Source organism: Saccopteryx bilineata, chromosome 6 (assembly GCF_036850765.1).
Source record: "Saccopteryx bilineata isolate mSacBil1 chromosome 6, mSacBil1_pri_phased_curated, whole genome shotgun sequence".
Classification (NCBI taxonomy): domain Eukaryota; kingdom Metazoa; phylum Chordata; class Mammalia; order Chiroptera; family Emballonuridae; genus Saccopteryx; species Saccopteryx bilineata.
Window position 1 is genome coordinate 207,346,558 of NC_089495.1, and position 15,105 is coordinate 207,361,662.

The 15,105-nt window shown below is 45.4% G+C and overlaps 1 protein-coding gene across 7 annotated transcripts in view; it reads right to left on the reverse strand.

Annotated features, from left to right (window-relative positions):
* Nucleotides 1-15,105, reverse strand: part of LOC136308219 (zinc finger protein 343-like) — a 55,637-nt gene that overhangs the window by 6,948 nt on the left and 33,584 nt on the right. For 4 of the 7 annotated variants that reach the window (XM_066235476.1, XM_066235475.1, XM_066235479.1 and 1 more), the window contains one exon: nucleotides 11,531-14,104. In XM_066235476.1, coding sequence (XP_066091573.1) covers nucleotides 12,702-14,104 — 1,403 coding nt within the window. In that variant the 3' untranslated portion in view covers nucleotides 11,531-12,701. Of the gene's footprint in view, nucleotides 1-2,608; nucleotides 2,668-11,530; nucleotides 14,105-15,105 lie in introns of those variants that run through there. The other 3 variants (XM_066235477.1, XM_066235481.1, XM_066235474.1) reach the window with 2 other exon arrangements.

The window sequence follows — 15,105 nt, forward strand, 5'->3', positions numbered from 1 at the left end:
ACTTACTGTCTATCACGTATCATCAAACACACAATTCATAACCCATTAAGGCAATGATACATGTATCTCTCTCCCTTCTTATCTGTCTCTATCGGTCCCTCTCTGACTCTTGAACTGTGTCAAAAGAAAAATGGAAACCTGAAGCAGTGCTCAGGAAGGTGACGGTGAGGACACACTATGGAAGATTTTGAGAAGGAAGAGTTCTAGATGGGCAGAGATGTTCCAATTTGAGGGGGACCTGCTGTTCAGAGTGTATCGTCCAACACACACACAATGTCCAGGGACATTGTAACTCAGTACAGAATGGGAAACTATTTTCATATTACATAACAGGGAAATTTATTTTAACTTCCTCTCATTCTTATATTCATATGTTCTTCCTTCTTTCCTCCCTCCGTTCTTTCCTCCCTTCTTTCCTTTCTCATCCTGTGTTTCTCCCCTTCAAAACACTGTCTTTGTTAAATACTGGACATTTTAGGTAAAATATTCCAGCAACTCTGGAGACCAACCTAACTTCCTCTTCAGGCTGTGGCTCTCCTCACTTGTTCATGTTTTCTGACTTGTCTTGGTGAGTTCAGTAAAGGCTCTTGCCCCCGAATATGAGGCTAATCAGCAGGAGAGGCCTGGACATGCACAGTCACGCTGACCCTCCCCCTCCAGAAATGACTGTCTTTTTAGCAGGGCTCACGCGGCAGTTCTGCCTGATCTACTTCTGTAAACTTAAGTACTAAAAATAAAAAGAATCAACACAAGGATGAGCTACCCAACACCACCAGAGAAAAAAGCATCAGCCTGGATCCTACAGGAAAGCTAGTTAAAACAACAGACTAAGAAAGAAAGAAAAAAAGAGTTATAAGTTATGTACAAATATCACCAACCATAGAAGAAGACATAAGGAGACCAGGAAGCTTCACCTAGGACTGCAGAACGGGCCTCCCACTGGGCGCATTTCCAAGGAAGTGTCAGAGAGAGAGAGAGAGGGAGGGAGGGAGGGAGGGAGGGAGAGAGAGAACGGCACATTCAGGTGTATCTGACACACTACTAGTTTTTATGGGAAGAGTTTGGCTGGAGGCTATTGAATGAGGGACCTTTCTGCACAGCCTCTAGAAACAAAAAAGGTCGATGCATTCAGAATTAACTAGGCTGGCAATCAAGTGATTAGAAACGTCCTTCTCAGTCTAGGCAAAACCTCAGCAAGACTTTTCACCCAGAGTCAGTATCTCAGTCATTTCTACAACCATTTCCTTTTTTGTGATACTTTCTGTTCATATTCAGTTGAATTCAAATTAACATATTTTTAAATACTGTTGCCTGACCTGTGGTGGCGCAGTGGATAAAGCGTCGACCTGGAAATGCTGAGGTCGCCGGTTCGAAACCCTGGGCTTGCCTGGTCAAGGCACATATGGGAGTTGATGCTTCCACCTCCTCCCCCCTTCTCTCTCTGCCTCTCTATCCTCTCTCTCCTCTCTAGAAATGAATAAAAAAAAAAAAAAAAATAAAAATTAAAAAAAAATAAATAAATAAAAACTGATGATTGATGCTTCTCATCTCTCTCCGTTCCTGTCTGTCTGTCCCTGTCTATCCCTCTCTCTGACTCTCTCTCTGTCCCTGTAAAAAAAAAAAAAAAAAAAAAAAAAAAAAAAAAAAAAAAAATACTGTTCCTTCACACCATGCTCTACTTCTCGATCAAAAATGTCAATAGTAGGCCCTGGCCGGCTGGCTCAGTGGTAGAGCGTTGGCCTGGCGTGCAGAAGTCCCGGGTTCGATTCCCGGCCAGGGCACACAGGAGAAGCGCCCATCTGCTTCTCCCCCCCTCCCCCCCTCTCCTTCCTCTCTGTCTCTCTCTTCCCCTCCCGCAGCGAGGCTCCATGGGAGCAAAGATGGCCCGGGCACTGGGGATGGCTCCTTGGCCTCTGCCCCAGGCGTTGGAGTGGCTCTGGTCTCAACAGAGAGATGCCCCGGAGGGGCAGAGCATCGCCCCCTGGTGGGCAGAGCGTTGCCCCCTGGTGGGCGTGCCGGGTGGATCCCGGTCGGGCGCATGCGGGACTCTGTCTGACTGTCTCTCCCCATTTCCAGCTTCAGAAAAATACAAAAAAAAAAAAGTCAATAGTACAAAAGTAAAAAGATGTCCACTGCAAAAGACACTATCTTTAGCTTAGTGTGATGTAAAATGAAATCGAATACATTTAAAATTCTTAATAGTCTCAGTTTTTCAAAAATATTCTTTATAATTTACACTTTCCTGGGTTCCTATGCTCTTGGGTAGATTTTCCAACAAGGAAAATAAAACGCACAAATGCAGAAGTCATTACAAATTGACCATCATGGTGCCTGAAACAGGAATAAACTGTCTTTTTCCCTTCCAAAGAAAAGAGAATATCTAGTTTGCCTATTCTCTGGGTGAAAAGTCTTGCTGAGGTTTTGCCTAGACTGAGAAGGACGTTTCTAATCACTTGATTGCCAGCCTAGTTAATTCTGAATGCATCGACCTTTTTTGTTTCTAGAGGCTGTGCAGAAAGGTCCCTCATTCAATAGCCTCCAGCCAAACTCTTCCCATAATGAGGCAGCCTTTCAAAAAAAAATGGGAAAAAATGTAATCCCAACTCACCAGTGCTTTGGGCTTTTCCTCCTTTTCTTGGAGCGAGTCAGTGCAGTTGGAAGGCAGACCTAGGGGAAGAACAAAGCTCTGAGGGTGCAGGCCTCCCAGAATGTCCCGGGGAGCAGCTCCTCGGAGCCCAGGACAGAGGGAGCAGTCCCTTTACTCAGCTGGGGTCACTACAGTGCTCTCAGCTAAGCCCAGAGCCTTACTCCTCCTCCTCACCTCTCCAGACTCTCAGCAACTCTCACCTTTGGCCTCATGATTTAGGGCCAAATTCTTCATGGTCTCCACATCTTCCCTGATCTCCTCTTGGTCCTGGTTTGCCAAAGCTGAAGGATCAGTCAACATCATGGCCTTGGGGTCAGATCAGTGTTTGCCCTGAAATTCTACCACCCAGCCAGGTAGACCTTTATTTCATTGCAAGATCGATTTCTGCACTGGCCCCAGGTGACTTCTCCGAACCGTCCTTGTGAAAGCCCACCGTGTTTCCACTAAGCCAGCACCTGCGGGTGGAGCAGCAATGTGACGTTTCCACACTCCTTACTGTACAAATCAGGCACTGCAGGTCCTGAGAGCTCCCATCCCAACCGCATCCCCACTCACTCACCGCCTTGGGCCAGAGTCACCTCCAGAAAAACAAGTCAAAACACCCAGAACTCTATATTCACAATCAGACCGGGGTTCCCACAACCATTCACACACACATGACCCAAGTAGGTGCCCCCTTGCCAAAAGCAAGGGGTCTTATATAGTCGACTTCTAACCACCCACCCACCATAGGGGATGCCTATTTAGCTCTGTCTGAACTCGTGTCCCCAAAGCCCAAATTAAACCTTGGGAAGCACGCCTGCAGCCACCTCCCTATGTGAATTGTATGGCCCAGAATCATCCTAACTTAAAAAAAAAAAAAAAAAGATATGAGAGTCCTTGCTCACCTGCCCCAGCAGGAGTTAGAAAGACCCCGGTAGCGCCCCGCTACTCAGGGACTCCGAGGAAGCTGAGTCTCCACCCAATTTACCCCCCGAAATACATCCCGGCTCCAAAAATAAAACCTCCCGCACTTCCCGTTCCATCTACTGCACACCAGCCTCACTCAACCCGGGTCCAACCGATCCTAACCCTACGCTGGGATTCTCTCATCCCTCCTTCCAGCTCCGTAGTCACCCCGCAGCCCCGGCTCACTGGAACCAGCAGCAGAGGTTCACGTGACCTCCCGGGTGATCTGCTCAAGAACTACGATTCCCAGAATCCCCGGAGGCTTCGACTCCGGCAACACAATGACCTCCTAAACACGAGTATAATATACCTGAACATTACATACTGTAGTGACAGCCAACGCGTGTTTCCTATTTTTTATTTATTGATTTTAGAGTGAGAGAGTAGAAGGCAGAAAGACATAGAGGGAAAGAGACAAACATGGATTTCTAGTTCCACTAATTTATGCATTCATTGGTTGATTCTTTCATGTACCCAGACTGGGGATCAAACCTGCAATCTTACTGCACATTCCCGATGCTCTAACAAACTGAAAAATCCAGCCAGCTGTACCCATCTCTTTTCCTTAAATATCCATGTATAAAACAGACAATATTTCGGAAAGGAAGTCTGTCCCAGGGTTTCAATCGGAAAGACTACAGTTCCCAGAAGTCTCAGCGGCAGCATCTCCTGAGATTTATACCGTTTTCCATAGTCCTCTCCCGGGTTCTATGCTGGAAAGCCGTATCTGGTTTCCGAGTCCAGCTTGTCTAGCGCTGTTGTAGACCATAAATGGCAGAAAGCCATTGTAGATTTGAGGCTTAACAAAAGGCTAAGTTCTCTCCCCTTCACCTCCATATTGGCTATTATGCTGAGCACTTGCACCCAATTCACTTGCTTCCTTGGGTTGCTGGAAGCAATTTACATACCCTTCCTCTGTTTGTTTTCAGATGTTGGTAGATTTCACTAATGCATCCTGTTTATGCCTCAGGAGAGTTCCTGTTTTAGCCTTGGATGTGTAACTTTGTATCAAGGACTTTCTTGATTTGCATATGGCTATATAATAAAGCAAACTGGGGCTATGGGGCACCTGAATATTGCCATCAGCCTTTGAAGAGTCCTCCGGTCCCATTTTTTCTTGATGAGTATATTTCCTTAATTCCGCACCGTTATTAGGAGCTGCGCTGGTCCGCGGCATAGCGCACAGGCTGTGGGGTTGTTCTGCGCTTTGGCATGTATTTCCCTTCCCGTGACCCAGGGAAACTCACGGTGTTTAAGCTGAATAGGACACACCGCCTCCTTCCCTAAGCACCACCTAAGTGTGGCTCTATGCTACTGGCCCGCACCTGCGGGCAGCCCCACGTTACTAGCAGGAAAACCACAAAGGCAAAGCTGTCTCCCCACTGTGGATGCTGTGCAGTCGATTTCCTCTCTCCAAGTCAGCTGATGGCAGAGAAATGCAGGACGGCTAACAACACAGTACAGGACACTATGTGAAAACTGAAATGGGACGTGGGGAAGCCCGATTCCCCCAAATTATAAGGAGGCTCCTGTGTGCTACCCCTCCTTCCACGTGATAGAGCTGCATGAAGTGTTTCCTGAGATGGACAGGGAAGCTCTCAGGAGGGTCTGAGCACTGAGGTGACTGGACCTGGCCCTCGCCCACACCTCCATCCTCATCCCTGTCTTCCCCCTACTCCAGTGGACAGTTCCGCCCTCCTAGACCTCACATTTACTCCTAGAAATAAATTTTTCCATGACTCTCGCTTCCCTCTCCCCCCATGTTTGATTAGTGGACTCATCCTCCCTGCGCTGTAGGCTCAGATTTCTTTATTCCAGGAAGGCTCCTTTAGCCTCATTGTCTGATATGAAATATCCTTGATCCCCAGAGAATGTTTCCCAGAGCTCTTACCATTCTATTCTGTCCTAGTCTGTTCGGAGCTGTCACTTAAGTGACTGTTATCTTTCTGAGGAATGCTCCATCTACTGTGCCATCCCTGCCTTACATGCCCTGAATAAACCCTGAAAACATTATTCTCAGAAGAAAAAATGACTGGGTCGATGATGGATGAATGGATGCATGAAGATAACTTTATGGAAAAGATTGAAAGACTTCAGCCATTTACCACCTTTTGTTGGTGGATGGCTCTCTGTTAAGGGGCAGGGCAGAGATGAGGTGGCAAGATTGTAGCAGATGGTGGCTTTGTTCCTGCAGAAACAGTCAGACCATCCCTGTTCCTCCCAAACTCACATCACCAACTTCTGTTCCAGCTTTCCAATGGAGGCGATCAAGAACATCACACACTGGACTCTGTTCAAGTATTACAACTCTTCAGCCTGAAAGGAGAGTGTCGCCCAGCAACCCCTGCACACTGCTGATGTACCTGGAGTTCTTGCTAGGAGACAGATGTGGGTGTTGTGAGTAGCTGCACTCTCCTGAAATGTTTATTCCTGTGCATCCTTCTTATTACTGTTTTCTGGGTGTTTCCATGTTGAAGCCACTAAAATGTCCAGCCAGTATTTCTCGGGAACATTCCACCTTTACACTCACCCACGTTTGCTGGATCCACCTACACCTCTCTCTGCTTGGTTTGTCAATCTGCTAACGGTTGAAGTTATTACCAGTTTACCTGTAAATTTCAGTGAGTACCTAACTAAGGTTCTCCTCCTGGAAATCATGAATAAATCAATACTCCTGAAGGTTGAATATAGGACCTTGCATGTATATACATCTGTGCACTTTTCTGCAAAGACCACTAAAGGTTTTTAAGAGTCTCAAAAAAAATTTTATTGTGACAGAGACAGAATGACAGACAGATAAGGACAGACAGACAAGGGAGAGAAGCATCAATTTTTTATTCCCAAACCTAAGTTGTTCATCAATTGCTTTCTCATATGTGGAACTGTCAAATTGGGCTACTTGGCCTCAGAAGAAGGGGCAGTAGGAGAAGGTGTGGACAAAATGCCAGGCCTTTGGACTAACACATAACTGCTTGGGTATGACAAATCTGTTGTAGACAAATCAGTAGGATGATGTGTCTCAGCAGGACCCGTGTATTGGAGAACTGAGGTGACTTGTCATTGAAGCTGTATTTATCGGTGTTTAAACCCATGAGAAGTTAAGAGGCCCAAAGCAATGATTCATGATGGGAAGAGAGGTCACAGCTAAAGGACTTGCACGTAGAATATGGAAGTCTAAAGAGAGTGTACCAATAAAGGGTCTGTGAAAAAGAACTAGAACAGACTTTAAGGAACAGTGATGTCTTGATGGGGATGAGAGGTATTCAGCAGAGACCTGAGTAGAGATTGGGAGAAGAAAACCCAGGCGATGGAGTCTTCACTGCAGCCAATGGGAGTCATCATTTAGGAGAAGTAGTAATCTAAGCCTTGATGACCTGGGAAGTTCCTCCTCTCTGGAACCTCGATCATCCTCTCCATACAACGGTTCAGATCCCCCAAGAAGTGTACTAATTTTACTTGGGATTTATTTGTTTCTCAAGGATTGGATTCTTGCAGGAAACCTGGGCTGTGAATGTGAACTCTTTTCCAGATGCATGTGTGACTAAGGGGCACAGACTGAGCTCATGAAAGACTTTACTGGAACAGAAGGACGAGAAAACATGAGAACGATTTGTGTATGAGAATTGTAAAGCTGGTGACCACGGCCACGGCCATGCAGATGCGGGTTCACAACGGATTCTTGCAGAAGGCAAAGGAAGAGTAGAGACAGAAAATGTTGGGCCATTCTGTTTATTAGTGTGAACGTGTTGTAAAGTACCTGTACCTCAATTCCGCAGGTTTACATAGAGAGACCTTGTCCCGATGAATTTTGAAAAGTTTTATTAGAGGAGGAGATTTATTAAATATGACGGCCGCATATAGCTGACATGGGGCAGTCTGGAAGCCCAAATCATGTGCGCTTAAAATATTTCATGGGATGTTTATATACCCTTGATCACACATGGGCGGGGAGAGCATGACATCATGGCACCTGCTCACAACAGTACAACATTTGTTTAGGGGATATAAAGAAACATTAAGACTTTCAAGGTAACACAATCAAAGATGTTTACAAATCTTTCAGGGTTCCTCTTCCCTCACTAGCCTAGAGCTACAATATTTTACTCTCAGGATTCCAGGAAGGGGGAGGAACTACAATCAATGCAAGGTGGTATGTAAATTCTGTCTCCTATTGAAAGAAAAGAAGTTTCTAGGTTATCCTTTATTTTAGATTTAAAACTGAATGACCCATTGTTCTTGCAAGCCAGAAACTTCTAAATTCTTCTCCCTCCCCTCCCCAAGGGATGGAAGGGACAGGAAAGCCTGATCTTTTTCCTCCTAGAATATCAATATTAATTTTGCAGCTTTTTGGTACCTTACAACAAACGCAAAAAAAGCAAAGAGGCTGGGAAGACCGCTTCTATCTCACTGAAGGCTCCCAAACTCAGACTCATTCTCAGGCTCTACAGGAGTCCTGGGGCCCCTTAAAAAACTCAGCAGGGTTCCTAAGCATTGAACACTCCCGCTCACCCTATACACTCCCTAGACAAACAGGCTGGAGGGAATAAACCTTTCTACAGCAAACAATAGGAAACACTCCTACAATCGAAGCAGGAAGTCAACTCACAGTTTGCAATTTGCTGCCCTGAGGGCAGCACCTACATCCTCCCATAGACTATACACACAGGGCGCTGCCCCAACACAAAGGAGCAACCTAGAAACATCTGTTTACCCAAGAAAGACATAAAAGTGGTCATTCTTAGGTTACTTAAATGAAATCTTTTATTTCCTTATTCTGTAGTGGAATAACCCATTGCATGGCCTTGGATGGGCACACAGCCAACAAGAAAAGAATGTTTTGCCAAGAGAATTGTTTTGTGACTTGAAGGCGAGTCACTGAAACAGGTCTATGTGACTGAAGGCAGTTGCTGGGCTTTTTTCTCAGTAAAACATTCTCATCAGATTTCTGTACCTTCCAAGGTCATCCCTTGAGATAAAGAGAGGAATGTTGTGGGAACCATAGAATAGAAATTACTGTCTTTTGATATTATATTTGTAACCGTGAGTGGAAAAATTCTGCTTGACCTTTTGACTAAAATTAAAGAAAGCAGGAATTGACCGCTCCCTACCATAAACCACTTAGAAATTTGCTTAGAGCTAGTTCACAGGAGGCAGCTGGACCCCAACCTGCTTATGCGAATAGGTATGTGTTCCTGATAAAGATAAAGATAGGATAAGGGTTTTAACAACTAACTGCCAACTCAGCTTCTGTAAACGGTTGCTTGCTTGCCTACCAAAGTATAAAAGCCCTTGCAAAAAGACTGAGAGTGTTCTTGGCCACCTCCTTGCCTTGAGCCCGCTCGCGAGTGTAATAAACTTTTTCTTCTGTTTTACCCACACACTTGGGTCTAGAGTCTTAGTGGTGCGCCCTCGGTCAACAATATTGTTATTAAGCTATCATGCAGGTGTACTGTGCTGCATGTATCTTTAAGTAAAAGTTATGCTTGATGTTATGCCAATTTCTCAGAAAACAAGCTCTTTGAAATCTTGTGAATAAAAATAAGACAGCGCAAACTTGGGGCCATTTGCCTGAGCGAGCGGTGGTCCTTCGCTAGTTTACAATGATTTTGTCTGCTGATCTCTCTCTCTCTGTGCCCCCAACTCACAACAACATTATTCCAATTTTAAAAAGTGAAAAAATAAAGACATGTCTATTGAGTAGCTAGTGCCATCCTCCCTCTCACACAGAGGGGCGGGGAGGGTTCAAGACTTCTGAAAGCCCCTCAAAGGTGACTGACAACTGAGGTAGTGATTCGTGGGAACAAGAATTTACTCTTGGCCTGACCTGTGCTGGCACAGTGGATAATGAGGAGCCACTGCGCCACCTCCGCTGCAGGTGTTGTAAAGTACCAAAAGCTACAGAATTAATATTAATATTTTGGGAGGTTTGAAGAACATTTTATTAATTTGGGTTAAGGTGTGCAGAGAAATTGTGAGAAATAGTCTCTTTACTGTGTGATTGGCATGACCAGGATGGCCCTTGGCATTGTATTGTAAATGCAAAGGGGTGAATGGCTAGCTACGTACAGGGAAAGAAAAGCCAAAATAAACTTTTTCTTATAGCAATGAGCCATTTGCGGGCATTTGTCCCCCAGAAACTACCTCTCCTATGTAAATGCGTGTGGTTAACGCGTGTGACTCTGGACAAAGAGATGGCATATAAACACTAGATTATATAGGAATGCCTTTTAATATGTCATTTAGGATTAGTGTTCTGAAAGGATTGAGGTTATCTGAAGAACTTCCTTTCCCTTTCAATAAGACAAAATTTACATACCACCTTACACTAATTTTGGCTCTCCCTCCATTCCTGGAATCCTGAGATTAACGTGTATCTCTAGGAAAAGGGGGTGAGATAGATACTAAAAGATTTGTGGCCTGACCAGGTGGTGGCGCATTAGATAAAGCGTCGGACTGGGATGCAGAGGACCCAGGTTCGAGACCCCGAGGTCGCCAACTTGAGCGCTGGCTCATCTGGTTTGAGCAAAAAGCCCACCAGCTTGAACCCAAGGTCGCTGGCTCAAGCAAGGGGCTACTCGGTCTGCTGAAAGGCCCGCGGTCAAGGCACATATGAGAAAGCAATCAATGAACAACTAAGGTGTTGCAGCACACAATGAAAAACTAATGATTAATGCTTCTCATCTCTCTCCGTTCCTGTCTGTCTGTCCCTCTCTCTGACACACTCTCTGTCTCTGTAGAAAATAATAATAAAGATTTGTGAATGTTTTTGATTGTATTACCTTGAAAGCTTTAATGTTTTTTATAAATCCCTAAGACAAATGTTATAATCTTGTTAATGATTGTGTCATGATGTCATGCTCCCCCCAACCTGTATGAGGTCAAAGGGTGTATAACCCGCTTCTGAGATAAACTTGGAATTGCACAATTTAGGTCAGATACCGTTAGTCATATGCAGCCAGCATATTAATAAACCAATTTTTTTTTTCTGTGACAGAGACAGAGAGTCAGAGAGAGGGATAGAAAGAGACAGAAAGACAGGAACAGAAAGATGAGAAGCATCAATCACCAGGGTTTTTTTGTGGCACTTTAGTTGTTCATTGATTGCTTTCTCATATGTGCCTTGTCTGTGGGCCTTCAGCAGACCGAGTGACCCCTTGCTCAAGCCAGCGACCTTGGGTCCAAACTGGTGAGCTTTGCTCAAACCAGATGAGCCCACGCTCAAGCTGGCGACCTCGAGGTCTCAAACCTGGGTCCTTCGCATCCCAGTCTGATGCTGTGTCCACTGTGCCACCGCCTGGCCGGACTATAAATTTCCTCCTTTTAATAAAACCCTTTAAAACTCATCTGGACTTGGTGTCTCTACAGAATCACGTGGAAGTGAAGTACGGTAGTTTACAACAAACACCAAAGCCACTACCTCATCCGAGTGTCCTAGAATCAAAGGTTTCTACCTCACCAGCCTGATTCACCTCTGTTTTCCCATCTCCTCCTCTCTGCACAAACTGGCTTCTCCTTCAGCACTCCACCATCTTGACTGCCTCTTCTATGCAATGCTAATTTCAGGAACCAGGAAAGAGCAAGCCTCCGGTCTGCCCCATTTTATAGTGTAGAAGTCAGACTCTTTAAGCCAGCATACAAATAAGGAAGTCTGATACAAAGCCACTTATCCGAGGCATAAATGGGATTCCTCATAAGAGCGCACCACCCCACATTATGTAACAGTCAACGATGTGGGGAAAAGCTTAGCTTGGAAAATATCTTAGTATTAAAAAACTGGGAAAGGCTAAGTCTTAAACTAAGACTTAGGCTATAATGAGTTTGCTAGCTTACAACCTGTCTCCCACACCCATTGCAAACTAGAAGTGAGCAAACATATACATCATATTTGCAAACTTATTTGACCCACACTAAGTTAATCATGTTATGCAGAATACATTGAATAATAGTTCTTTGATTTAATATGGATAAATATTTCAGGAAAAGATTAGTCCATTTCTTTAAGCTATAAATCAGGTGATAAGCCATTCTAAGTACAGTTACACAACACCTTGAGCAGCAACAAAAATATTGGCATCAGCCTTGCACAGGCTTCTAAAAGATCACTATTGATTAACAACTCTGCTTTACCTAAAGGCCTACTGTCCAGTAAAATTATGTTTTTCTACTATTTTCATCTATTAGTTAAGTTCTACCTTTATTTTTCTCAGAGCATTCCACTACCTGAAGGTCAGGTATATAAGAGGAACGGAAAGTTTTTCTATTCTTCTATAGTATGAAAAGGCTAGAGGGTTAAGTAATCAGGTAAAGGCTGAAAGGTGCTTTTGTGTTTAGCCTCTGTTTCCCACTTATTCGTAAGTCACAACTTATTTTCTGATAATATGATTTTTAGGACGAAATAGTCCTACAGACCTAGCCCCTTTCGGGGGATACCATAGCCAGCCTCCTATGTCTATGAGCTTAGGCAAGGGGGTTATATTCTTTAGCAGGGGTTTCTTCAGGGAATTCCTGAGGGTAACAGCTTAGACATTTTGGAAGTACAATTGTCCTGATAATTACCTCTAGCTCTTGTTTTAGGGTTTGCTGGTAAGTTTTCTTAAAAGGAACACAGAGGGCTCGAGTGGTCAAGGAGGTATTAGTGTGGTTACTTTTAGAGTAATTCTGGAGAGACATAGTCACAGACTGGTTGACCTCAGGGTCTCCAGTAGCCTGGGGAATTACAGTATTGATGGAATCATACCGTGGACCCCTCACAATAGTGAATGCACATAGCCCTAATAAGGAAAGAATTGTCAAAGCAAATGCCCAGCTACGACCCCAAAAATATATGCTGTGCAAATGTTTCTTTACTGCTGCGACTGTGTCAGACAGCAAGGTGGGATCAACACCCGACAAGATGACGTCTCACTGATTGCTGATCTCTTGACAGCGATCCCTGCACACAAAAGGCTTCCCCCCTTATGTGTCCTCAGGTGTCTCATGACATCAGACTTCTAGCTAAAGCTTCACCCACACTCCACAAAAATGTCATGCTTGTCCTTGAATGTGTCCTCTGCTGATTGAGAAGTTCCACTTTCCAGCTACAGCCTCGTCCACAGCAACCGCACTTCTAAGGATTCTTTCTCGAGCATGTTCTCTGGTGTCTCCTGAGGGCTAACTTATAACCAAATCCTTGTCCACACTCAGGGCAAATAAAGGGCTTCTCCCCAGAGTGAGTCCTCTGGTGTGTTTTGAGGGTTGCCTTCCAAAGAAATCCTCGTCCACACTCCAAGCACACGAAGGGTTTCTCCCCTGAGTGAGTCAACTGATGTTTCCTGAGTTTTGAATTAATACGAAATCCTCGTCCACAATCTGGGCACATGAACGGCTTCTCCCCCGAGTGAGTAATTTGGTGTGTCCTGAGGTCTCTCAAAAAACAATATTCTCGTCCACATTCCAGGCACACATAGGGTTTCATTCCCAAGTGAGTCATCTGGTGATTCCTGAGGGCAGATTTATAATCAAATCCTCTTCCGCACTCTGGGCACATGAAGGGCTTCTGCCCTGAGTGAGTCCTCTGGTGTCTCCTGAGGGATGTCTTATCACGAAATCCTTGTCCACACTCCAGGCACGGGAAGGGCTTGTCCCCAGAGTGAGTCTGCTGGTGTCTCCTGAGGGCTGAATTATAACCAAATGCTCGTCCACACTCTGAGCACAAGAAAGGTTTCTCTCCTGAGTGAGTCCTGAGGTGTGTCTTGAGGTGTGACTTACCACCAAATGCTCGTCCACATTCTGGACACATGAAGGGATTCTCCTTCGAGTGAGTCTGTTGATGTCTCCTGAGGCCTGACTTATAACCATATGCTCTTCCGCACTCGAAACACACAAAGGGCTTCACCCCTGAGTCACTCTGCTGGTGTACCGTGACATTTGATTTATCACCAAATCTTTTGCCACACTCATCGCAAAGGAAAGCCTTCTCTGTGGATGAGTGTGCCCCTGGGTGTCTGAGGAGGTGTGATATAAGTCTAAAGCCTCGCCCACACTGGCTGCAAACCAAAGGCTTCTCCCCTGAGGGGGTCACCTGGTTTGTCATAACGTTTGATTCCACGCTGCAGTCTGGTTCATGTTCGCTACAGCTCACAGATCCAGATCTCGAGGTTTCTAATTCCTTCCTCCCCTTGTCTGTCTGCACAGGGCTTACCCCTTGGGCTGAGCTGGGCTCTATTTCTAGCACCGCATGACCTTTCCTGACAGGTCCTCGGGTTGGGCTGTGAAATGAGCCTGAGGTTTTCCCCTCCTCTGTCTCCACAAAGAAAAGTCTCAAGCCATCTTCTCCGCCTTCACCTTTTGTGTTTTCTCTCCAGCAACTCTGAGAAAAAGATGTCCGCTCCTGATGCCAGAGGACTGATTCCTGCGGATGGAAGTCACACGTGTCCAAGCACATGGGAGACACCTGCTGGCTGGGCAGTGGCTCCCGGGAGAAAACCAGAAGTTGGCAGGAGCGGGACTCTTTTTCTGGCTTTGATTCTGCTGGAAAAAGAAAGCTCGGTCAGAGAAGCCCCAACAGGGCTGCAGGGAGTCCCTCCTGGTCTCAGGAAGACTAGGGCCCTCCTGCCACACCTGTTATTAATAACCTGTGTAAAATGTCATTTGTTTCCACCAATGATTTCTTTACGTTTGGTTTCTACACAGTCCTTTTTTTTTTTTTTTTTTTGTATTTTTCCGAAGCTGGAAACGGGGAGGCAGTCAGACAGACTCCTGCATGCGCCCGACCGGGATCCACCTGGCATGCCCACCAGGGGGCGATGCTCGACCCCTCCTAGGCATTGCTCTGTTGCAACCAGAGCCATTCTAGCGCCTGAGGCAGAGGCCACGGAGCCATCCTCAGTGCCTGGGCCAACTTTGCTCCAATGGAACCTTGGCTGCGGGAGGGGAAGAGAGAGAGAGGAAGGAGAGAGGGAGGGGTGGAGAAGCAGGTGGGCGCTTCTCCTGTGTGCCCTGGCCGAGAATTGAACCCAGGACTCCTGCACGCCAGGCCGACGCTCTACCACTAAACCCACCAGCTAGGGCTACACAGTCCATTTTTTATGTCAAAATGGGAGAACCATCCCAAAAACATCTTCTACATGTCACTCAGACTGGGAGCCATACAAGGAAGCAATCAGCCGTGTACACAGCTTCAATACCACAAGCTTTTTCTTTCTAGTAAAGTCAGCCAAGCCATGACCCTCCCAGTGATGCCCTGTTTACACTTCTGTTGTACTTGGAGGTGACAGTCTCTATGACCTATATGGAAATCTTCTTTTTTTTTTTTTTTTTTTTTTTTTTTTTTTTTTTTTTAAATTTATTTATTTATTTATTTATTTTTTACAGAGACAGAGAGTGAGTCAGAGAGAGGGACAGACAGGGACAGACAGGAATGGAGAGAGATGAGAAGCATCAATCATTAGTTTTTCATTGCACGTTGCAACACCTTAGTTGTTCATTGATTGCTTTCTCATATGTGCCTTGACCGCGGGCCTTCAGCAGAC